General features: G+C 39.3%; 1 protein-coding gene across 1 annotated transcript; it reads right to left on the reverse strand.

Annotated features, from left to right (window-relative positions):
* Positions 1 to 4,039: 4,039 nt before the first annotated feature.
* On the reverse strand, positions 4,040 to 26,433 carry ppp1cc (protein phosphatase 1, catalytic subunit, gamma isozyme). The gene is made up of 7 exons (XM_063034469.1): positions 26,243 to 26,433; positions 13,881 to 14,012; positions 12,805 to 13,035; positions 10,856 to 10,960; positions 10,428 to 10,651; positions 8,900 to 9,034; positions 4,040 to 5,615 (listed from the first exon to the last, which is right to left on the reverse strand). The coding sequence occupies exons 1-7, from the start codon at positions 26,295 to 26,297 to the stop codon at positions 5,526 to 5,528; spliced, it is 972 nt and encodes a 323-aa protein (XP_062890539.1). The 5' UTR covers positions 26,298 to 26,433; the 3' UTR covers positions 4,040 to 5,525.

Raw genomic sequence — 26,433 nt, forward strand, 5'->3', positions numbered from 1 at the left:
CATTTTCTGCTTTATATCAAGGAACCAATTTCAGCTCTTACTTGAGGATTCTCCATTGCTTCCAATGTGCCAATGCACACCAAAGAGGATTCTCCTTTGTAACTCAAAGTACACCTACTGTTTAAGCAATAATTTAGTCTTCATAGTCTCCATGGTGTATAATTGCTGTCTTCATAAAACAGCTCATCCACCAATCCTGTACAGCGCAGATATTCTGTGGCACTGAGAAAATCAGGTAGGCTAAGAGTTGGTGGAGGCTGTATTTGAAGCTGCAATTTCAGTACATTATTTTTGAAATATAGTTAGCATGAGCTCAGCAAACTGGAGAAAACAGACAAGGGTTTAAACTGTTAGGTGTTTGAAGTCTGGAAGCAAGTTTTGGAAGGGTTTCAGACAATCCTTATGGGAAGGACTGGTATCTGGTGCAATACTCAAAAGGAATTACAGAGATCAGAGGCATAATCTTCTACTTCAGGGTTTCCAAAGCTTTGAAACAAATGTGATATTTTTGAAATATGCCTGTATATTGCAATAAATAGGCAATTCATACAATCTAAATGTCATGAGATAAAATGTTTGAGGCATTGCTCTAAGAAAATTGACCAGTACATCAATGCTCAGATTTGAAGTTTCAAATACTAGTAAAAGACAGGGCTTCAGGTAACATCCCCTTGCTACTCCCCAATCTAGGAGCATTGGTTGAACTTGAGTATTACAAGTTCAAGTATTGAGTAACTTAGCCAGGAAGCATCATGATCCCAAATGAATGCAATGTAGGGGGCAAAAATAATCTTGCTGATGAAAGCATTTAACTCCCAAATATTCAGCAAGACAGGCAGTATTTCTGGAGAGAAAAAGGTCAATGATGCTTCAGAAACACGAATAAAAGTCATAAAGGAATAGATGGAAAGGATAAAGGGAATACCTTGTACAGTGCCTATAAAAAGTGCCCACCCCTCCCCTTGTAAAACAAAATAAAAATTTCCAACATTGAATCAGTAAATTTAATTTGGCTTTATGACATTGATCAACAGGAAAAGACATTTTCGTGCCAAAGTGAAATCAGATCTCTACAAAGTAGTTACAAATATAAAACAAAATAATTGCTTAAGTATTCACCCCCTTTGATATGACATTCCAAATGATCATTGGTGCAGCCAATTGGTTTTAGAAGTCACATAATTAACTAAATGGAGACCATAGTGTGCAGTCAAGGTATTTCAATTGATTGTAGTAAAAAAAAACACCTGTATCTAGAAGATCCAACTGCTTGAGAGTCAGTGTCCTGGCAAAAACTACACTAGGAAGACAAAAGAACACTCCAAGCAACTTAAAAGCACAAGATAGATAAAAGAAAAATCCCAAGTCACCGAATATCCCTTGGAGTGCAGTTAAGTTAATCATCAAGAAATGGAAATATGGCACAGCTGTAAATCCATCTAGAGCAGGCTGTCCTCAGAAACTGAGTGACTGTGCAAGAAAGGGACCAGTGATGGGGCCACTAAGAGACCTATGACAACTCTGGAGGAGTTACAAGCTTCAGTGCCAGAGATACGAGAGATGGTGCATACAGCAACCGGTGCCCAGGTGCTTCACCAGTCGCAGCTTGAAAAGAGAATGGCAAAGAGAAAGCCACTTTTGGAAAAAAAAATTGACATGAAATCTCAGCTATAGTTTAACCATATAACAATTACAGCACAGAAACAGGCCATCTCGGCCCTTCTAATCTGTGCCGAACTCTTACTCTCACCTAGTCCCACTGACCTGCACTCAGCCCATAATCCTCCATTCCTTTCCTGTCCACATAGCTATCCAATTTAACTTTAAATGACGACGTCAAACCTGCCTCAACCACTTCTACTGGAAGCTCGTTCCACACAGCTACCACTCTGAGTAAAGAAATTCCCCGTTACCCCTAAACTTTTGCCCTTTAACTCTCAACTCATGTCCTCTTGTTTGAACCTCCCCCGCTCTCAATGGAAATAGCCTATCCACGTCAACTATTTATCCCCCTCAATATTAAATACCTCTATCAAGTCCCCCCTCAACCTTCTACGCTCCAAAGAATAAAGACTCAACTTGTTCAACCTTTCTCTGTAACTTAGGAGATGAAACCCAGGTAACATTCTAGTAAATCTTCTCTGTACTCTCTCAATTTTGTTGACATCTTTCCTATAATTCAGTGACCAGAACTGTACACAATACTCCAAATTTGCCCTTACCAATGCCTTGTGCAATTTCAACATTACATCCCAACTCTTATACTCAATGCTCTGATTTATAAAGGCTAGCATACCAAAAGCTTTCTTCGCCACCCCATCCACATGAGATTCTACCTTCAGAGAACTCAGCACCGTTATTCCTACATCTCTCTGTTCTACTGCATTCTTCAATGCCCTACCATTTACCATGTATATCCTACTTTGATTAGTCCTACTAAAATGTAGGACTGAAATTGCCAGAAAGCATGTGGGAAACTCTGAAGTCTGTTGGAAAAAGGTTCTATGGTTTGATGAAACCGAAACTGGCCAGACTAAACACTGTTTGGCACAAGCCAGACATCGCACATCAAAAACACACCATCCCTACTGTGAAGCATGGTGACGGGGATACTTCACTGCAGGGAAATCCTGAGGCAGTCTGCAAGAGAACTGTGACTTGGGATAAGATTTGTTTTCCAGCAATACAATAACCCCAAGCATAAAGCCAAAGCTCACAGGAATGGCTTAAAAATAATGAAGTTAATGCCCTAGAGTGACCAAGTCAGAGTCCAGATCTCAATCCAATTGAAAAATTGTGGGTGGACTTGAAAAGGGCTGTTTACTTGCAATCTGACAAGAGCTTGAGCAGTTTTGTAAAGTAGAATGGGGAAAAATTGCAGTGTCCAGATGTGCAAAGCTGATAGAGACCTATCCATAGCCTGGGGGCTGTAATTGCTGCCAAAGGTGCCTCTACTAATACTGTCTTGAAGGGGGTGAATACTTACGCAAATATTTTGTGTTTCATATTTGGAATTAATTTAGATCACTCTGTAGAGATCTGTTTTCACTTAAGTTTTTTTTCCTGTTGCTTAGTACTGAAAACATTTATTCATCTGCCCAGACAACTGTAACCATAGCTAAACTGATTCCTGCAGCAAAATGATGGTATACGCACACAGGAAAAAAGATTTAAATGACTGACACCAAAAGAGCTCAGAAAGACTAGAAAATCTGCCCTTCATGTAGCATCTTATCTGATTTGCCCAAGGCGCAGAAATTACAGTTAAGTGTCCAACTCTGTAATTCCAAAATAAGAATGCAATCTAAAGGCAGGGTGAAAATTAAACGAGGTGATCACTGAAGAGCCCAGAGAAGCTTGATTATAAGGAATAACACCAATAGGTTTTACCTCAAAATATTGGGACGAATCAAATGGGTGGTCACTAAAATGTAGCAACTTTTATGGATAACAAATACAAGATAGTGATTTAGGCGATGTTTGGATGAAATGGAACAGAAAAATAGCAATCTTGAATAAAATATAAACATACAAATAAGCACAAGTAAATCAATGCAAAGTTTTTCCCCCATAGCATTGTAAACTTTCAAGTTGGGTCCAAATCAAATTAAATAAAAGCAATTACAATGGCATTATGACAAGAGTTGGCAAAACTGGAATAGGGAACTCAAAATGGGTAACTTCGTAGAGACCAAAAGGCAGAATTAATAAGTAGCCAGCAAGAGTTTCGACAAGGTATAATCTCTCTTTTATACTTATTTCCTTAAGGGTAATACTGCAGAATCATTCGTGGAAAATATTAGTGGATGGAATTCTGTATGTTTTATTTGGAACTTTAAAGGATACTAAACCATCCCAGTAATAATAGATGGCCTGGTGGCAATGAAGAGTAAGAGTAGAGGCCGTTAGAGATCAAGAACAAGTTAAGTAAACCAAGCTAAAAGCCAAGTTTCCTATATGACTCTTCTCTTGCACCTCGTTCAGAATCATTCCAGAAGAATTATGAAGCATCCACACACAAACATCACAGGAGTCTAGGTTTGTAAAAAGGATTTATTTTTCTTCCCAATTTTGATCTTGAAATTAACTTACATAGTTGACAGTACAGGCATTCAAATAGATGCCCAGGGATCTGCCACTGCCACATTTAAACCAGCCACAAGGCTGAAGTGGATTGCCCAATTTTGAACTTCCCCAGCATGGTAGTGGAGATAAAGAAAGCCAAATCAGTATCTCCTCTTGAATGCAGTAATGTTGACAAAAAGTGTATGGACAAGGTTTTGTACCAAGTGAGAAAAGGCAAAAATCTTGGAGTATGGGAGGAGAGGGGATGACTAAATAAAGGGAAACGAGTATCGTATCTATTCACCTTTAAGAAATTTGAACGCAATGAAGGGGAAAAATGTCCATTGCATACAAGTGACCTGAAAGAGTTTAAAACCTTATGCTCTCAGCTACAAATACATGGTGAGAAATGTCTAAAGGGAAGTTTAAACATTGAGCATTCCAAATTATTTTTCACCTAGTGGCCAATTGTCTAATGACACAGATCCTCAAATTGCTTGCTTGGCTTCAAGGCCAGGGATGATAATGGCATGGAGGAATAGGGAAATCTCCCAATCCCCATTCTAGGAATGAGTGAATGACAAATAAAAGTTCATTAATATTCTATGCTAGACATACCTTAATCTGTTCTCCACCATCTTTGCCAGAAGTTAACTAATCCGTGTTAGCCATTATAAACACAAGGAAGCTAATATTTGACAAATCAAAATGCCAAATGTAAAATAATGGCTTTTATTTCATCATCGAAAATATAGTACAGGAAGTGTGCTTAATCAAATTTACGTCATTTTCAGTGGTGCTGGCAGAGTGGAGAGGCAGATCCTTCTAATCGTGACATCTATACAACAAGACAGTTGTTTATATGACAGGCATGAAGACTTGAAAAAGCAGATGCATTCCTCTAAATAAAAAACATTAAGTACAAAAATTTTTGAACTATAACTTGGTTTTATAAACAGTATGCCACTTCCTACATTTAGCGAATTTTGTTTTCCAAAAAAAGTAAATTACCAGGCTCAAGCACCTCTTTGGGCCTTTAAAAAAGGGAAAACTCAACGTTCTTCACATTGCATTTACAATACTTTCTGAACTGTACCAAAAAAGTCAAATTTCTCTCAACTACTAACCCTCAATTATCCCCACCCTCCCCACGTTGAAGCCTACTGTGGAATAACCAAGTGCACACTATTGTTAGCAGGCTATGCTAACGAGTAGGAGCACCAGTGCAGGTTAGAGAGCTACTGTATTTTTAATAATCTTCCATCTCAGGTGGCTGACTCATGTTTGTTGCTCTGCAGCAGCAAATATGACTCAGCATATCACAGCAGATAAACCACAAGTCAACAAGTAGTAATCTAACCCAAGCAAGCTGACAGGTACACTTTACACAAAAAAAAGTTAAAAATGGAGACAATCCGGTATAATACATGTCCGAATAGGCAACACCAGAATTCCTGGTTTTATTTCTTGGCTTGTTTTGTGATCATGCTCCTTGGTGGCGTTACAGGCCGGCTTGTATTGGGTTTCTTTTTCTCTGCTGGTTTCAAAATCTAAAAAACACATGGTTTAAAGATTTCCTTCAATCTTTCAATATACAATAGTAAATTAATGCAATGAAATAGGAAATACACTCGACTTTAACCAGCACAAATTAAACTTTTTTGTAAGAACATGAATAAATTAAAAATAGCATTACTATCCCACATTACAAACTTCACATTTAATGTAACATTTAGATCAGGATCTTTAACAATAGATTATTGGATATTAACACGCCACTGAGAATTCTGGCTAATTTGGACACACCAGGACTAGTATATTTTGGCTCAATAAGCGGCTGCCCCAATTAGCTGGAGTTCAAACACAGGAGCAGTATCAGACCATTCAGCCCAAGTCTGCTCTGCCATTTATATCATGGCTGGTCCCGGATCCCACTCAACCCCATACACCTGCCCTCTCACCATATCCATTGATGCCCCGACCAATCAGGAATCTATCAACTTCCGCTTTAAATATACTGATGGACTTGTCCTCCACCACAGCCTCTGGCAGAGCAATCCAGAGATTCACCACTTCAGCTTTAAAAAATTCCTCCTTACTTCTGTTCTAAAAGGTCACCCCTCAATTTTGAGGTTATGTTCTCTAGTTCTGGATACCCTACCAGAGGAAACATCCTTTCCACATCCACCTTTATCTAGTCCTTACAAACATTCAGTAGGTTCCAATGAGATCCCCACACAGTCTAAATTACAGTGAGTACGGGCCCAAAGCTGCCAAACACTCCTCACATGTTAACCCCTTCATTCCTGGAATCATCCTCTGAAACCTCCTCTGGCCTCTCTCCAACAACATATTCTTTCTGAGGCATGGGGACCAAAACTGCTGACAATACTCCAAGTGCAGCCTGACTAGTGTCTTACAAAGCTTCAGCATCATCTCCTTGTTTTCATAATCTATTCCAATTGATATGTGTCAACATACCTTCTTTACCAGACAACCTGTGAATTCTCGCATGAGATCTCCCAAGTCCCTTTGCACCTCTGATGTTTGATTTTCTGCACATTTAGATAACTGTCTGCACTACTGCTCCTTTTACCAAAATGCATTATCATACAATTCCCAACACTATTCTGCCACTTTTTTTTTTGCTCATTCTTCCAATTTGTCCAAGTCCTGCTGCAGGCGCATCGCTACCACAGCACTACCTACCTCTCCACCCATCTTCATATTATCCGCAAACTTTGCCACAAAGCCATCAATTCCATTATCCAAATCACTGGCAAACAATGTGAAAAGTAGCAATTCCTGAGGAATACACTAGTCACTGGCAGCCAACTAAAAAAGGCCCCCTTTATTCCAACTAGCAGCCTCCTGGCTGTCAGCCATTCCTCTATCCATGCCAGTATCTTTTCATAGGATTTTATCTTTTTTTTTTATATATAATTTTTATTAAATTTTCAAAAAGAATACATGAAAAGATAAAATCTACCCCCCCCTCCCCTTAACCCTGCCCCCCCCATATACAGTCCCGGATTTTATCTTGTTAAGCAGCCACATGCGTGGCACCTTATCAAATACCTTCTGAAAATTCTAGTAAATGACACCCACTGCCTTTCCTTTTCCACCCTGTTGCTTCCTCGAACTAACAAATTTACCAGGCAAGATTTCCCTTTATAGAAACCATGCTGACTTTGGCCTATTTTATCATTAGTCTCCAAGTACCTTGAAACCTCATTCTTAATAATAGACTCCAACACTTTCCCAACTACTGAGGTTAGGCTAACTGGCCTATAGTTTCCTCGTCTTCCTCCCATCCTAAAAAGTGGAGTGACATTTGCGATTTCCACTCCTCAGGGGCCAAGTCAGAATTAAGTGATTCTTGAAAAATCATGATCAATGCATTTGTTATCTCTTCAGCAAACTCTCTCAGGATTCTAGGATGTAATCTATCTGGCCCAGGTGACTCATCCATCTTTAGACCTTTGAGTTTGCCTTGCACTTTTTCCTTTGTAATAGCAATAGCACTCACTCCTGCTCCCTGACACTCACAGACCTCCGGCACACTGCTAGTGTCTTCCACAGTGAAAACTGATGCAAAGTACATATCAAGTTCATCTGCCATTTCTTTGTCCCCCATTACTACCTCCTCAGCATCACTTTCCAGTGGTCCAATATCAACTCTCACCCCCTTTTTATTCTTTATATAACTGAAGAAACTTTTAGTATCCTGCTTTATATTATCGGCCCACTTGCCCTCATATTTCATTTTTCCTTCTCACAGCTCGTTTTTAGTTGCATTTTGTTAGATTTTAAAAGCTTCTCAATCATTCAACTTCCCACTCACATTTGCTACCTTATATGCCTTTTCCATGGCTTTTATGCAGTCCTTAACTTCCCTTGTCAGCCATGGTTGCTTAGCCCTGCCACGTGCATTAAAATACAGCATGCTCGATCCTGCACCCTTATAAATTCTGCCACTCCGTGATACAATTGAACTCCTTGCCCTGTCTGCAGTTGCATCCAATTGTTGGCTTGTCCATCCTTACATTCACTTTACATACACTTGTAAACCTGCTGGCTCATCCTCAGCTCTATCATACTAGCTCCCACCTCCCGCCATATTAGTTCATGGATATAGTTTAAAAGGACAAACTACATTTAACTGAGTCAGAAATTATGTATTTAAATGAAGTGCACAACAAATTAGAATACTATTAATATTACTGTCTATTAGTTCCTAGTAGTTATCAACAGAGGAATTCTAGCACAGACACCTAATGCAGGTAATGGGCTGACTTTTCATTGCCTTCCTGCATGAAGCAGTGTCAAATATCACTGCTTTTTAATTCGGCATCAGTTGGCCCAAATGAACCGACACTATTTAAAGACTGTTGGCAAATTAGCAGAGTGTGGTGGTTACCAGCCACATGTGCATGTGACTGATGCTAATTAGAAACTGTTCAGCAGCAGACTGCTGTCCCTATTAAGTGGCACAGCCCCAAATAAACAAAGGAAACACTGGTTATTTTCTCCATTCGCTTTTGTTCTTTAAGAGTTGCCTAAATAAAGTGCTCAACTCCGAAATCTTATGTACTTAAGTGGACAGTGTCTGCAAAAGCAGTATTTGCACATACCAATCTTACAAGCCTGTACAATCTAACTATTAAGTTTGAGCAATACCACACAGTACCAAAAGCCAGGTTTAAAATTAGGTTACATATTTCAAATTCAATCTGATTAGCAGACCAGATACTCAACTAAATGTTCTAGCATCCACACCCTTACATTTTATTCAGTACAGAAAAATTAAGATTAGATTTGAAGATAGTCTTACCTGAAAAGAGCACATCAAGGTTTCATCTACACTCATCATAGCACCTGCATTATCAAACTCCCCACAATAATTGGGTGCAGAGAATAAAGTCACCAATTGTCTCTTCGCAAAGAACTCATACCCATCTTCTACAACCTGTTTCAGTAAACAAAATGAACATGAATCTTCACATATTAACTATGTACTTCATGTTAAAGATTATTGCTTACTAATACACATTCCAAATCACTGGATCTGTTAAACCACATTTAAGGTCCTGACTTTTTCCATAACACCCTTTAATTTGAATAAAGTTAAGAGTTGACGGCATATAATGGAGAAACAAGAGCCCATCGCCTCAACTTGAATCAATAGCTTGTCAGCTACTGGATGACAAAATTTGGTAAGGCAAGATTAACTCGATTTGTCACATGTACATTGAAACAGTTGTTTACATCAATGACCAGTGCTGGTGGCATTCCACGTACCTTCAGCGCCAACCTAACGTGCCACAACTTACTAACTTTATTGTCTTTGGAATGTGAGAGGATACCATAGCACCCAAAGGAATCCCACATGTACAAACTCGTACACAAAGCTGCAGAATTGAAGAGTTTGCTGGTGCTATACTAATATTACACTAACTGCTATACACCTGTGTACAGGACAATTATCTTTCCCTACAAACCTTGATATTACACATCTACATAGTAATTTTAAATGACTATATTCCAAATGAAACAATGTTAAACTCAAGTGGAATATGGGACACCTATTCCTAATTCCAAGTCTCCTGGTTATATTCAGCATGATAACATTGTGTTATAAAACTAATCATCGACATTTGCATTCAGCCTTCTCTATTGATGAGGGACATTTGTTCAAATCATGAAGTTGAGTATCTGGAGCAAACTCTATGGAAAATTTACTCCAATTAAAAGTAATCCCTGTTCAATAGACTTTACGACTAGATTTCCTCATTATGCTAAACCACCAATGTTCATTGTGAAATAATGACTTTTGGCCTGACTACAAATCCAACCTTGGGCAAGTTGAAACATTAAACTTGAGCAAGAGATTCAAATTCAAAAGGAAGTGATGTCTTCACATTACAGCACTGTAGCCATAGAAACAGTGAATATTGGGAAATAAGATGAAAGTCTGGTAGTATATAACAAAAGCAAGCAGACAATATGTAAACTGACGTAGACTGGATTTGAGTTTACGAAAAGCTAGAGCAGCTGCCTCATGTAGTTCAGCAATCCTACTCTTCAGATCACAATGACAAGATCACCGAGGAGACGCGAATTTTCTGCGCAATTCAACTGCATCCACAATCCATGTTATCCTTTACAGGACGAAAGGATTGACCTAATGCCTCATATTTATAGCTTCCCTTTCTAAGAAAAACAGAATTTTACTTTTGACTTGAGTTTATCAGTATGACTGAATTACGTTACATGAGATTTAAAATATTTAATTTTATATTCTTTATATTTCAACAACAGCTGTAAATTCAGGCTGTCAAAATGAACCCTCCATACCATACCTGGTGGGCTCTACATATCAGATCCAAATCATGTTTATGAAGGAACTTTGCAACTACTTCTGCCCCAAATGTAAATGAGACACCTCGATCATTTTCACCCCATCCCAATACATCTTTGTCTGGATCAGACCACAAAAGATCACAAAGAAGTCCTTGGTCAGGCACGTCAGTGGGTCGCATGATTCGTCTGATTTGTTCCATGGACTGAAGATCAGGTGACAAACCTGATTAAAACCACAAATAAAGTTGATCAGTACTCACATTTTATCCATCATTTGATACTAATATTCCATAAATGCACAATTTAAAAATGTAGTTCTATTTCAGCATTTCAGATGTGGTACACCCCAAATATCAAGCATTTACAAACTTTAGAAAAAAGATTAGTCAAAGAGGAAATGTGACCTTTGTACATAAATTATACATACCACCATGGCAACAAAATATCTTTTCATCCACAATGGCAGCTATTGGTAAGCAATTGAAACAGTCTGTGAAGGTCTTCCACAATTTAATATTGTACCTCCTTTTACCTTAAGGGGAAAAGTAATAGAATTAATTGATAACATGGCTCTCAAAATAGGGGATTAGTATTATTTCTGAGGCCTCTTATTTGCATATTGGTAATTTGAAAATAAAAATACTAAATGTGGCAGGGAAAGCTGAAGAAAATATCTGCTATAAATATTCAGGACAGCCAGCCTGTATAGAAAAAAACCAGAAAGTTTTCAGTTTAAATTCCTTTCAGAACCAAGATAGAAATCAAAGTTCCAAGGGCTACAGAGAAAACAAACACCCGTGATAGGTCAGAGACCAACAGAAACCCAGTTGGGTGGTACAGTAGCACAGTAATATTATTACAGAGCCAGTGATCTGGGTTTAAATTCCACCACTGTCTGTCAGGAGTTTTTACCCTTCTCCCAATGACTGTGTGGGTTTCCTCCAGGTGCTCCGGATTCCAAAGAGGTACAGGTTAGTGGGTTAATTGATCACACTGGTGTAACTGGTTGGCATAGCTCATTGAGGGCCAGAAGGGCCTACAACATTGCTGTATAAAAAAGTGACCGTGATGCTGACTGAGAACAGCAAAGTCTTGTTAACCATATACTGGAAAGGTATATGGAAGAATGAACAAAACAATGCTGTAAATGCTGGAGATGGGGAACTTACAACTTTCTTCTTCCATTCCCACCAGAGACCCACACACACCTGTAACTCAAATGCACCCCTTTCAATTAGTTCGAGGGTACTGGAACCAAGCAAGCTAAATGGCCATTTTACAGAATAATTCAGTTTGCTATGCAAATATGATATGGATCTTGTTGTTGGTCACTTTAATTCTCCATTGTACCCTTTCTCTGCACTTCTGGTCACTAATTCTGAAGGATGCTCTTCTGACTTGGCATATTACTACCCTCAGGACAAACCAAATTCAAGAATTTCAGGAAAAAGCAATTTCAATGTCATCAGAACAGTCAACATTTCTTCACAGTGACAGCCCAAATTGCTAAACATTCCTAGCAATCTAAGCTTTTCAATTCAGATTGTACTGTATGCGTTTGCAGTCTTTTTTTTTGCGGAGGGGAAAAAAAGCACGTGTTGATAAGGGTAATGTAGCAAAATTACTGCACTTTGACCGCATTATTTGCTTAAAATAAAATGAGCCCAATAATCTAATATTCAAAAACCTTCTGAATTCTAGTTGTATGACAACTATCATGGAAAGTTTTACATTTATTCTTAAATATAGAATACATTTTAAAGCTTCAATCAAAAAGTCAAGGCAGCATCCAGCCAAATGGATCGCATTTTAAAAGACAGAAATTAGAATATTTAGTTTAACTTATTATGGCCTTGCTTAGCACAGCACCAATTTGGAATTTAAAAATTTCTAAGAAATAATTAACTTCATACAAATCGGGTCACTTTTGAACTGTGCCTTGAAGTATTATTCAAGTCACTGTTTATCAAATGACTGTCCCATGTACTATACACTACTTAAACACCCAGCAGCTTCATCTTCTAGAACTGTCCTAACAGGAGCACTAGAATCAAAATTAGTCAGTGAAATGCTTTTGATTATTTTGAGAAAACAATTAGGCCAGTTCCAATGTTCACTTTTGACATGAGAATGAAGGTATCCAATGGTGTGGTGAATGTCCCGGTACCAATGTAGAGTCTAATTTATTTACCCAAGTAATGATGGTAAAATGTTGGCATTCAATTTGATACGACTAGTAGCCAAACCACAGATGGTCATGTTTTGCCATGTACTTAAGTGATTTCTTCAATTGTTTCCAAATATATTACAATTGAAACCAATGCTAAGCAGATTCATCTCAGTTTTTGCAAAAGTAGATTAGAGAAGTTTGCTTACATTCATCATAAAATCCATAAATTCTGTTTATACTGGCACATTCATGGTTTCCACGCAAAAGGAAAAAATTTTCTGGATATTTAATTTTATAAGCCAACAGCAGACAGATAGTTTCCAATGACTGCTTCCCCCTGTCCACATAATCACCAAGAAACAGGTAATTGCTCTCTGGTGGGAAGCCACCATATTCAAACAGTCGAAGCAAATCATAATATTGGCCATGAATATCACCTGGGAAAAGAAAAAAGAAAAGTTAGAGAGAAAAAAAAATCACAGTGAAGTGCAGACTAGATGACCTAGTTAACAAATTGACCATTCTATCTAAGAGTGGTGTTGGAGGGAGGATGAGAGGAAGAAATGGCGGGCAATTTTGTAGATGGCCTTACTGCAACATACAATTAAGAGCTAATAAGCACAAACACAATAATGGTGTAACATACATCAACAAACCATAAAAACCATTTCCTGAATCTGCATTATGGACTGAATTGTTGAAAACTTGCAATAGTATAGTACAATCAACATATCTGAAGTTGAATATGCTTTTTTCCCCATATATCTGAAGAAAATGTATTGATAAGGCTGTTTACTAGAAATGGAAAGTTAAATCCCTATAGATTTCTAAGTAGACAACAAAATCACATGCAGCATAACAGAATCACAAAAGGCACATTTCAATCCCAAACAGATCTGATAAGATAATTAAAAGAGTTTACCCATGCTCCAAATGAAAATAAAGGTCAAGCTTCTCACCACCTTCGAATAACTCAATTGTGCAAACAGACAGGTTAATTGCACTTGTTATTTTAAAGTTACATGCAAATGCCTCATCTAAAAATAAGCCAAAATGTAATAAAACATGATACTAAACAAGCAACTTTGGCTCTAATCAGGGCACATACCATAATCATAACAGCAGTACTAAGTTACAAATTTCATTGTTAATTGTTTGCTTCTAAGTGCATTCAAATGATTTCACAGATAAAAGGCAATTTTCGAGCATAAATTATAAAGGTTACATTTGAACATCTTAAGAAAAATGCTTAAACCCAAGTAAAAGGCATGAAGCTTCCTACCACAAATTTTTAATGGAGCCTCGAGTTCTAGGAGAATAGGTTGACTGAGGAAGATTTCACGTGATTTGAGACACAAGCCTCTGATCTCATTCTCCTGCAGCTGCACATTCTTTCCAGGTTTTGAACCTCGCACTAAATTGTGGAAGAAAATTAGTCAATTAACTGCTGGTATGCATGTGATTTTGTCACACAAGCTCTAAAACACATTTTGTTTGAATGGCTCTGCCAGTTTGCTGTCCCCACTACATATACCAAGATAGCGGCAGTTTCTGAAAACATTGCAACACCAAAGACAGCTATGCAACTATACGTCCTCTACCAGCGGACAGATAATTGCTGAAAATTATTCCTGCTTTGAACTCCACAGAAAACAAAAATCCAAAACATGAAAAGTATTCACTTATGCTGATGTGCAATTGAAATGACCAGCAGTTATGGGTTCAATTTACCATTATCCATTAGCAGTAGAACTGAAGTAAAATAACTTAAACAGGTCTATATCACAACCATCCAGCATTTTCAGCCAGGTTGACCCGGCTGGTGGCGTAGTGGCATCAGCGTCGAACTTCAGGACGCAAGGTCCCAAGTTTGAATCCAGCCGGCTCCCCTGCCACTTTCCATCCGTGCTGGGTTACGAGCTGGTGATCTCTTTGGAAACTCACCCAGCAGAAGGCAATGGCAAATCACTGCTGTACCTTGTCTCGTACGTAGTTTCCCACTACGTCAGAGAGGGAAATCGTCTGCTAACCGGAGAAACTCCGGATGCGACATACCTTTCATTTCCTAAAACCAACTTACTCTTGTTTAATTTTACAGAAAAAAAGCTACAAACATTGAAATTTTCCATTTTTCCTACGCACAATAAAATCATGTACTTACTGTCAGTAACGTTCTCCAAGACAAAATTTCACTTAATAAAATTCAAGACAGCACTGTCATACTGGAAGTGGGGCTGTCAAGAGGGCGTTAAACAGCGAATCCTTTGCTTGCATCTTCGGAAACAGCTCTATTTCTTTGACATCTTTTTTTTCCTCTTTTCAATGTTTTTTTTTGAAGACCTTGACTTGGAGTTACAGGCTGAGTTCAGTGCTTTGCAGGAATGGGACCTGCTCTCAGGGCCTCACGACCGACTGCGTTTTGATATCCCAAGGACGCAGCCTAGGAGGTGAGCGTGCCTTCATGGTTTGGATCTTCATGGCTCTGGGGACTTGCTGATTCCAGGCCGGTGCCCCTGACTGAAGCGTTGTGGGAGAACACAGAACATCAGGAGCAGTGGGTTAGTTGCCAGGGTTGTGTGTCTGGAGAGCTGTGCCTTTTTGGTGCCGACTCTCTGGTTGCAGAGCTCAGAAAAGGTGAAGCAGCAGACTTTTAACATCGTAAATCAGTGAGCTTTTTGTTAGGTCTCCCCTCTCGCTGTGAAACAGGGACACCTCTTTCTCCCTTATTAGGGAGAGAGAACCTGTGGTATGTCAAATGACCGGGTGAGCAAGTAGATTTTGGGGCACTGCAAGTCCGTGTCTTTATTGATGCTTGAGTGTTTGGTGAAGGGTGCTGATGCTTTTTTGCTTGTGGGGGGGGGGGAAAGAGAAGAGGGTCGCTACATTTTAACTGTTATTCATTCTTTGGGGCACTGTTTTCATGGATGTTTGCAAAGAAAAAGAATTTCAGGATGTATATTATATACATTCCTCTGACATTAAATGTACCTATTGAAACCTCCATGTATTACCTACATTTTAAATGCAGATATACAAGGCCAAGTTTGTTAAGATGTATTTGCATACAGAAAAAGGTGGGTAATTCAACTCAAGGATGACAATCAAGGTGAGTGAATAATGATCCATTATAGGTATACACTTATGAAAGCTTCATACACTTTTTTCATAACTTTTCCTATGACATTAGCAAATGACCCATTATGTCTATCATATCTTCTAGAAAAACCCAATTCCAAATTTAGTGCTCTAATTTATTCCTTCACAGGCCAATTTATACCATCTTCATCCCCATTGCCCTAGATTCTCTCACCAGCTACCACAAGGGATAATTCAGTTTGGGGTATACCATTTAACCTACTAAACACCATGTAGTTGGGATATAGAAGCAATCCCAGAGAATCCCCACACTGGACCAGACGTCAGATTCAAACCTGGGCTGATGGAACCAAGTCAGGGAATGCTCCCCTGTGTGTAATGCCTCTTACATTAATAAACATCAAAATTTGGCCTGGTATAAATGCTACAATCACTCAGGAAATGAAAGCTGTAAACAAAAAAACACCCGCGAATAGAAGAAACTCACATGGAAACCTAACAATTGTGCTTGTTTCCAAAATTCCTCCAATATGGGTACAAAGACATTATTGAGGTCTTTCCCCAATTATCGATCACCAGCAGTCACAAAGGCATCAAAAATGAGTTGATCAAATCCCAAAAGACAGTTGCTAGAATGAATGTAAAGCAGGCAGCTTTACCAAAGCAATTGCCCATGCATTGCCCCATGACACCATTATAGAAATTCCTTTTCTTTGAGAAGCCATGTGTGCATCACTACCATCACTAAATTGAACAGACCACAGTTTGCAATGGAGGTGGAAAATTAAACAAGCAAATACAAGTTAACCGAGGTAGCTGTTTATTTGGGACAACTCCTAAAAAGAAAAACTAACTGAAGAAATAGCCATGATTTCCTTCGTTTATTTTGGACATTATGCCACTTGTTTGGGACAGGAGACTGTTGCCAGTTTTCAACTAGCATTGGTGGCGTACACTTGCGGCCATTAGTCACTACACCGTGGCTAGAGTGAACAGAAGTGTCAGTTGCTTATGTGTATTCAAAGAGTGGTGATTTTTGACATTGGTGGTTGACTAGAAATAAGCAGCAACACAATTTAGCAGTGTTTTGCTCACTGCAGTTTCAAGCATTCAGGCTTGGAGATGCCAGATATGACTGGGAGTGAAAATGAAATGATTTCACTACTTCAAGTTAAGAACTATGAAGAATTAAGATACAATCATCTTGTTCATTACAATAAAAACAAATATGGAGCATGTAATTGCAAAGCATTGTTATGAAGGCAGTCCATTATCTACACCAGGTATCTGTACTTATTTTTACAGTCAAAAGAACACGTCAGTACATGGGATGAATTCCTGCCTAATTGAGAATTAGTTTTGTACTTCTGTAGTAGCAATAGTGTTCTAATTTCTTCTGTATTTCATTTAAATACGCAATTTGTTACTCAGTTAAATGGTAGTTTTTCTTCACAAATTGGGGCAGCTGCTTATTTGGGCCAAAATGTACTGGTCCCGATATGTCCCAATTTACCAGAATCCACTACATTTTCCAGGACTTTGACATGGCCAATATTTGTTGTTCATCTTTCACAACCCTCATGAAGGTACGGCACACCACAGCCTTTTAGTACTGCGTGGTGAAGGTACTCCCAGATTGAAACCCAGTGAGGAAGGATCAAGAATACATTATTGTGTACGATGAAGAAGAACCTACAGGGAAATTTATTATGGCAGGAAATTTCTGAAGCAGCTGAGGATGGTTCAGTCTAGGGTACTGCCCCAAGGATTGATGCAACATGACTGCAAATACTCAATCATTTTAGAGCTCACACACTGGAAATCATTGAGAATAGCACAATTCTGGAGCCTCCTCCAACCCCCATTAGATGTTTAATTACCCACCAGATGCAGAAGTGTTGAAATGTTTCAAGTTGATCTGCTGGTTTCAGGATTGCTAAAAAGCCAATTACACACTGTTTAGCATACATGTTGACTAAATTGCATTCCACTAGTCTAGCACCTGATTGTCATTCAAGCCAGTGGAATATGCCTGGTTATGTAATTATAGCTAAAATACATTGCTAGAGCTGATAGTTGACCATGCCTTGAGCATGCCCAGTTCTCGACTCCTAGATCTTGTTAATTTCTCCTTATTTAACACATTTGCTGTGCCACAGTGGTGAAGTTTTTCCTTAACCAGATCCATTGTGAACATACATCAACGTCAACACAGACAAGTTTTTGCCAGTCTTTGGCAGATTTACAAGGGCAAGCAGGTTCACTCACTACCTGCCAGAGTGCATAAGAAATATTGAATGGATGTTTCATGTGGAAAAATACAAGACCAGATAAAGTAGGAAAATCCAATTCAGCTAACTGCAAAGCTATCTGTGTACTCTTAATTAATGGATGATGTCAACAGTGCCATTAAGCACCAACCTTGATCAATGTTCAGTTTAGATTGAGCTAGGACTAACTCAGAAGCAAGCACTGTTGTTTTAATTCAAACATGGACTGAAAGCAGAAATCCAGAGTTTAGGTAAGAAAATTTACCTAGACACCATTTGCTCATAAGGAGACATTAAAAGAGTCTTGATGTTGGTCAAACAAATCCAGGGGAAAACTTTTCAACAATTTGTATTAAAGATAGCTCTGGTTGTTGACAGTTAACTATCTAAGAACCGCGACAATACAACAAGACATCTTCAAGGTTACAGGCTCAACCATCTTCAATTATCTAACTTCACACTAGAATAAAGTTTGTTCAATCATTCATACTTGTCACTTAATAGACGAATATTACCTAGATATAGCACAAGTGTACTCACAAACAAAAACTATCTCCAATATAAATTTAACCACTCAAACAATATTGTAATACCACAGCTGTGGCCCCAGCCATCGAAACCCTGAAAGGCTCAATAATCATCGACCTTAACTTTGTCAACAACTTTAAACACCATGCCTACACAGCACAGCCTGGGTACCTGATAAACAGAATTTTAAAAATTCATTCTCAATCATAAAGCCAGTCCATCATTTATACAAGGCAGTGTGGTAGAGTACTCCTAGCTTCCATCAGTGAATACAACTCCAACAAAGATTGAGCACAAGGTAACCTGTTTGATCAGTTCATTATTCATCATCCTAAACATTAACTGCCTAACCCTTGGCAGATATTTACCGTCTCCAAAACGCACTTCAGCAAGTCACTGTGGTTCCTTCAACAGCAGTTACAGAGTGCATGAACAGAATGACAGTCAGAGGGAGTCAAGTAGAAAGCATTAATTGCATATGGTGAAATACAGATTCAAGTGCAATAGTACTGAAATGAACACTTAATGTAAAAAAAAACAACTCCTCAGAGGAAATTAATAGATATGGCAATGAGCAAGCAGAGTAGAATTTACAAGGGTTTCATGAAATTAGAAGACTCAAGGGCATACATATATAATTAGTTCTGTTAGTGACTTTCAGCAGTAAACTTTGAACATGGAAAATTAAGTAGACAGAACCACAGATACAAGTTCTGTAACTTACCAAAATATTTTTAACAGAAGAGAAAGTTCTCAGTAACAGATCTCAAGTTATGGCAGTGCTCCAAAAAACTTGCAAGGTTTCATTGTATTGAGATTGTCAAAGCCTGAAAAGTTAACTGCTTCCATAGTTTCTCCCTAGCCTGCTAAGATTTTCCAGCATTAATTCCAGATCTTTAAAAAATATTTTTGATTTATTGCAGGACACATGTTAACATATGGGGTAGTTGCTGCTACTTCCTGGTAATGTCCTGCACTCACCATAAAACTGAAAACCAAGTAGTAATACTGCTGGCCCACCCAACAGTACTCACAGGCAACCTCTTAGCTGTGATTTGTCAGTGCACCAGTAGAGAGCAGGGATCTATGCAACATTTGTCAGTTAAGTTTCTTTTTAAAAGCACAAAGGAAAACATCCATGAGTGTTTAAACCGGAGGACTAACTTTGCCTAGCTTCAAAAAATCAACACCGTGGTGCAATATTTAATAAGTTACAAGGGTACAATAAAATTAGTCCTCCATCTCAGCCACTCCTGTAACTTGGCACCCGCCCATCCTACAAACCAATGAATTCAGGGTACCAAGAAAACACTGGAAAATGTACAAGGTAGTCTAAAGGACCAAATCTCTCTAAACATAACTTAAACGTTAAGGTACAAAACTGTCAACAGAAACATTACAAACATGAGAAAATTTGCAGATGCTGCAAATTCACCAACATGCTGAAGGAAATCAGCCAGCTAGGCAGTATCTATGAAAATGAATAAACAATCGAAGTTCTGGGCTGAGGCCCTTCATCAGGACTGGAAAAAAAGAGGTGAAGTCAGAGTAAGAAGGCGGCAGGAGGGAACATTAACTGCTTCCCCTTTCCAGAGATCTACCTTGACCTACTGAATATACTCAGCATTTTTATTTCACTTTTCCAATATCTAGAGTTTTGATTTGCACTAAGTATTTAGAGTTTAAGCTTCCAGAAATGAATTACCACCTATTACAAAAATGGACAATTATGCCCACTTCATCTGCAACCCATTATATTTTTCGATAATCAAAGTTCAATAGATATGATTTAAGAGCAACAGAACAGACTTGTTCCTTGTATTCAGCAGTATCCAAAAATCTCAATGGAAAGGTATTTATAGTACAACAGTTGTTGCTCTCATTCAAACAAAATTCATCCATCTCTTTTGCTTTGTAGACAACATGCTTGAAGTTTCGCAACAAATTGATTTTAGATTCAAGACTTTACAAAAGTTGGTTTCTAACATAATTCTAGTGCTTAGTTTACCCTAATCAATGTTCACCTTATCATTTTGCCCTCTAAAAATTGCTCCTACTACTGCAGGAAATGGCAAACCAATCCCACAGATCTTTGCAAATAGTTCTCATTTATACTCCATAATAAGCACTGAATAAATTTCAGGAGGTTCAACAAACCATTCCACCACTGTTCTAAAGGACCCACATAAAGCATGGCTAGCAGGAATTATGGAAATAAGATTTTTTTCTATTCTAGCAATGCCATTATGGCAATTAGCTAAGTCAAAGGCTAGAAATAATTAAAGATTCTAATTCTGAATTAATTTCACACAGTGCACCTCACATTAACTTCTGCAACTTAGTACAATTTGCTGATGCACACACTTAACATTATAAGCACCAAGGCCATTATTAAAATTTATCCTGTTCAGGAACAACATACTGTTAGTTGATCAAAAAAATATGCAGGAAATACTCCTCAAATTAGACAGCAGCTGGACAGATAAAAAGCTACATTTCAGCTTAGATTTCATTTTAGGACGTATTAGAAATGTTTTAAGTGGTGAAAAGGCAAGAGGGTAAGGGAGGAAAAAAGTAGCTAAGACATTGATTGACAAGTGTTGGTAGTGCCAGCACATAGGGGATGGTGAAAGCTTTTTGTTAGCAGCTGGTCTATCTGGAAATGTAAACAAGGAGAGAGAGATATATATAAATAATAAAAAACAGGAGACAATATTGCTGTTACTTTGCAAAGGCTGAACAGCTCCCTCAATATGCCCAGCCTACTTCCACCTCCTTGCAAGATCCAGGAGCATTACAATAGAATCACTATTTTCATCTACTTTTCACAGAACTTATTCTTTCCTTGTCTATTCTTTCCCATTGTTTAGTCTTTTTCCACTCGTACCTGTGAGTGTGATGCTTTAGAACATTAACAATTTCCAAAAAGAGGATTTTAAGGATCCCTCTCTTGCTCTATCCCACAGAGTGGGCAAAAGTTTTAAAACACAAACAACAGGAATTCTGCAGATGCTGGAAATTCAAGCAACACACATCAAAGTTGCTGGTGAACGCAGCAGGCCAGGCAGCATCTCTAGGAAGGGGTACAGTCGACGTTTTAGGCCGAGATCCTTCGTCAGGATGCTGCCTGGCCTGCTGTGTTCACTAGCAACTTTGATGTGTGTTGGTTGGGCAAGTTTTTCTTGTTTCTTAGAGGGGCCCAACCAAGATTCCTTTATCCAACTGAATTTCTTTACACAATGAACACCTCCAACTCAATTCACTATCTGCAAACTGCTAGTGTAACTATGGAAATTACAGAGCTATGTTGGACTGACTCTTCATGGGACATACTCCAAATAAAGCAACCATGTTAAAATTTGGAAAAGATGCACACCACTTCCACCAAAGCCCTTCAAACTCAAAGCAGTTTTCCACGAGCAATTAGCACCTGAGATAACATGTCACTTCATACCTGGGTATTAACAGTGAGAATGTTACCTTGTTCTTGGATGCAGCACTCAAATGCAAACGGCATACCAAGGCTTATAGCTTTCCAGACTGTGTGAGATCATTACCAAAATACTGTATACACAAGATGTGCAGAGCCAGTTTGCCCAGAAGTTTTACTGGACAACAGCAAATACTAGTCTTAACTGGAATGACAGAATACAAAATTGAGACTACCAGCTGCGAAATGACTTAGTAAATTAATCAAGGATTTGCTCATTTAATCAGACTTGGTAAACTTTGAATTTAGGTTTCAAAGCAGGCATTTCTTAGGTTTTAAGACAAATTTCCAAATTTCACATTAAATGATCTGTTACATTAGGTATCGCCTCATGTGGTACATCATGGTTTGGCGAACAAAGCTTCAAACAATTCAGCAGTCATCTAATTTGGAACAGAGGAAGTGAAGACCTGAGTATTTCTATGGAAAACAAAAACACCCAACATGACTTAAAAGGCACCTCCAAATCCAAATCTTGGATTTCAGTTAGACTACTACTTCATCGACTCAGGCCTAGGGGGCCGGCTTCGGGCACGATGACAGACTCTACACTTCTTCCTCATCAGTGTGTTCAGTTCATCTACATTAGCCGCGCCGCTGTCTTCTAGGAGCGTGTTGACCATAGTCTTGGGAGGGCGTCCAAGGTTCATCCTCCCATGCCTGGGTTCCCATATGATGACTAGGCTGGCAGGTAGCTCGGGGTGGCGTAGACAGTGCCCCGCTAGTTGCAGTCTTCTTGCCTCGATTTTAGAACTACAGTTAGAACTACAACAAAATGGTCAGGGAAGACCAACATGACTGACAGAAAATAGATTAGCTTGCAAGTATTGATCCACTATATAAGGGCAGAATGCAACGCAAGACTGAACTAAGTTTATGCAATAAACATCTGAAGCCCAGCATGCGTGTCACAGGATGCAAAGAGCTTTGGAACATGGATGGTGCTGCTATAAAATTGGCCCCACTTAAACTGTGACATCGAACTTTATTGTTGAACCACAATACCTGCAGAGTGCCAGCTATTTATTTCAGTACTTGTCTATGAAAAATTTCCATGATGTTTAAACCCCCAAGAATACAATTACCCAAATCTCTTTTCACAAAAGGCTGCACATACAGGCTACAGCTAAAATACATTGCAAAGGTTTTCCTCATGGACATTAAAGTTCATCAGATCCACAAAGATTACAGACTGCACAAGTACATTTAACGTCAAATACTTATACCAATGCAGTGGGGACCTACAAGTACCTTGGGGTGCATCTGGATGCCAGTCTTGAGTGGAGCACCGACACAGAGCCTGTGTACAAGAAGGGACAGAGTCACCTCTACTTCCTGTGGCGACTGAGATCCTTTGGAGTATGCAGGCCTCTCCTTCACATGTCTTAACCAGTCTGTTGTCACCAATACAATCTTCTATGTGGTGGTGTGCTGGGTCAATGGCATCAACACAGATAATGCCAACAGACTCAAACTGATCAGAAAGGCCGGCTCTGTTATAGGAGTCAAACTGGACACTCTGGAGGCTGTGGGTAGAACAAAGGATCCTGTGGAAAACCCTGCCAATTCTGAACAATGTTTCTCAGCCTTTGCATGCCACCTTGGCTGAACAGAGGAGCACCTTTAGTAATAGACCAAGACAAATGCACTGCTGCAAAGAGTGCTATATGAGGTCATTCTTACCCTCGGCTCTATGAGTCAACCTATAGTCAGGGAAGTGATGACCTCCTCCTGTTAGACTGTTTGAGGCAATTTATTTTTTATTCTTTCTACTTTTCTTCTAATACTTGTATATCTGTGCACTTGTAAAGCTACTGTGACACTGTAATTTCCTTTGGGATCAATAAAGTATCTATTTAATAATTTGCACAGAAAAACTGGCTGCCCCTCACTGTTTAACAGGTGATTAAATTCCAAATATAGAATATTCAATAAACCTAATCGTAAAAACAGATTCAACAAACAGCCACCCTGAATCACAAGTGACTACTTTTCGTTTGGATGAGGCTTCATTATTTTAACTTTAAATGCTGGTTAAGCAGCCAGTTTCTAATCTTAATGAAAAAATTACTATTTCAACAGATAGTTGAAACTAAAGTTAACTCAAAATTCAGTTCCCTGGAACCATTTTACTCAAAAACACAAGATAAAAAAAAATAAGGAAACTTTGCAACGTCTAGAAATATCCCCAGTTCTGTTATTTACAGACCTATTGCTCAAATCAATAATTATTTTCTCAAAGTTGATCGATCTGCTTAAGATAAATCACTAAATAGATTGGCAAGTCATGTCACTCCCATCTACCAATCTGAAATTCTCTTCAATTTTTACCTCACTTCCTCCAAGAAAGTAAATGCTTGGCCATTCCTTTCACCTCAAGATCAGCATCCATTTGTTCCACTAAATGAGACTTTGGGCGAATATTCACATTTCTTAAACACAGTAAACATTATTATTTACTTCAGACCTCACAGCACCTAATATTTTGTAGAGATACCACCTCATTTTAGTACATTCTCAGAATGACCTATAACACCCAACTCCTAAGTAATTCCTCAGGTACAGGTAACTTTCTTTGAGCCAAGATACCACAGATATCTTGAGATAAACAGAGCTGCAGTAGCTGTGTCCAAGGTGCAGAAAGAAGAAAATGATTAAATGTATCCAACTCTCAGCAATGCATTGCAAAATCCCTCAATGCACTGAGATTTAAAATCACTTCATTCTTAAGAGGTCATGGAGTTAAACAAGATGTGTCCTTGGCCTGATCAAAGATCCTACAAATAACAGTGCAACTTGGAAGGGAGATACAGAAGGGGGGTATTGATCATAGCCAGGGGGGGACCTCCCCATCGTTTAAATAGCAGGCTTGTATAACAGCATACTCTACTGATCACGGCTGTAATGTGGGAAAAATAACATGTACAGATTTAATGGTCACATTCTATTGGAAGGATGCACACAAATAAACACATTGTAAAGATTTCCATTGAAGTGGGAAATCAAAATTCCGACAATGTCTAACTCGCTAATCCAAAACACTGATTAGGGAATGGGCTCTTCAAACAAAAAGTGATCGTCTTATACCAGAATCTTATATCATTCTGATAAAAGTGTGGACCTTCCAACGACGTAAAACTGATCAAGTTTTATACAGGCCAGTTGAAAAAGAAACCTCCATGGTTATCTGGTTACTCTCCAAGTAATTCAACCACAAAAGGGGTAACTTTATCTAACGCACAAGGTTGCATTTGATTGCTGACCTACATTTCCACGGAAAGGATGGGTGAGGGCTCTGAAGATCCTTCCTTTTGGAAGAATATGCTCCGAAATTATTCCTGGTAAAAGATTTACTAGGCGGCAACAAAAATAAAAGTCAGTTAAATTTTAATCCCTTTAGTGCGGTGGGTAACTCAACAACACGAATTCCAAACTAAAACAATTACAATCTTATACCACAATCTTCATTATATCCTGTAATTGCATGGACTTTCCACCGATAAAACATCAATTACATATCATAAAGGTCGCGGAAAGAAACAGATGGTTATTCGGTTACTCTGCAAGTAATAGTTAGCCTGCCCTACATTTCCAGAGATAGGGTGGAAGAGAAACAGTTGTCTTCCAAACATAGAAGGTGAGAATGCCATCATCAGTGGCTCTAGGGCGTTAAGTAATAAGCCATATATATACACACCTTTCTTTAACCAAAAGAACACCGGCTTGAAAGTAATCCAATTCTACAGATAATCGAAAACGGGGTAATGGTGAGGAAGCAGAGAATTGTTGTAAGGGTCGATAATGGATCTGGGTTACATACAGCTCATGAGTGGTGAAATTTACCATAATCACTGTGCTCCGCCATTTCGGTGGCAGTTCCAGCCCCGATCCCACCACAGCCCCCATTCCCCGCGCACTCACTCACACCCCTCCCCCACGACATTAAACTAGATCCCCATTCTGTTCCCTCCGATGAGGGGCCGGGCCCAGCACAGCACGCCGGCCCGACTCGGGCGAGGATGCGGATGCGAGCAGGGCCGGGGCCGACCTGCTCAACACGGGGGAAGCCAGGTCACAACGCGGGGCTGGCCTTGGGACCCGGCCTGCCGATTGAGGGAGGGCGGCGGCGTTATTTCATTTACACACGTAGGCCGCGCCGACCGCCGGGGAACCGGTGAGGAAGCGGCCGGCTGTAGGAGAGGCGCACCCCTGCTCCCTCCCCCCACCACCCCCCGGCCTCGAAACCGCCGCCAACCTCACCTTCTAACAATCTCTGAATGATGCTGTCGATGTTGAGCTTGTCGACATCGGCCATGGTTTGGGGCAGTGCCTCGGGGTGGTGGTGGTGGTCGGTCCCTCGCCTTCAGCCGCTTCTCCCCGTCTCCTCCCGAGCCTCCCTTCCTTTTTCAAAAAAAATCCTCCAGAAAATGGCGTCACCGCTCGGCGGAAGG

The sequence above is a fragment of the Mobula hypostoma genome, chromosome 27 (genome assembly GCF_963921235.1).
Source record: "Mobula hypostoma chromosome 27, sMobHyp1.1, whole genome shotgun sequence".
Taxonomy (NCBI): Eukaryota; Metazoa; Chordata; class Chondrichthyes; order Myliobatiformes; family Myliobatidae; genus Mobula; species Mobula hypostoma.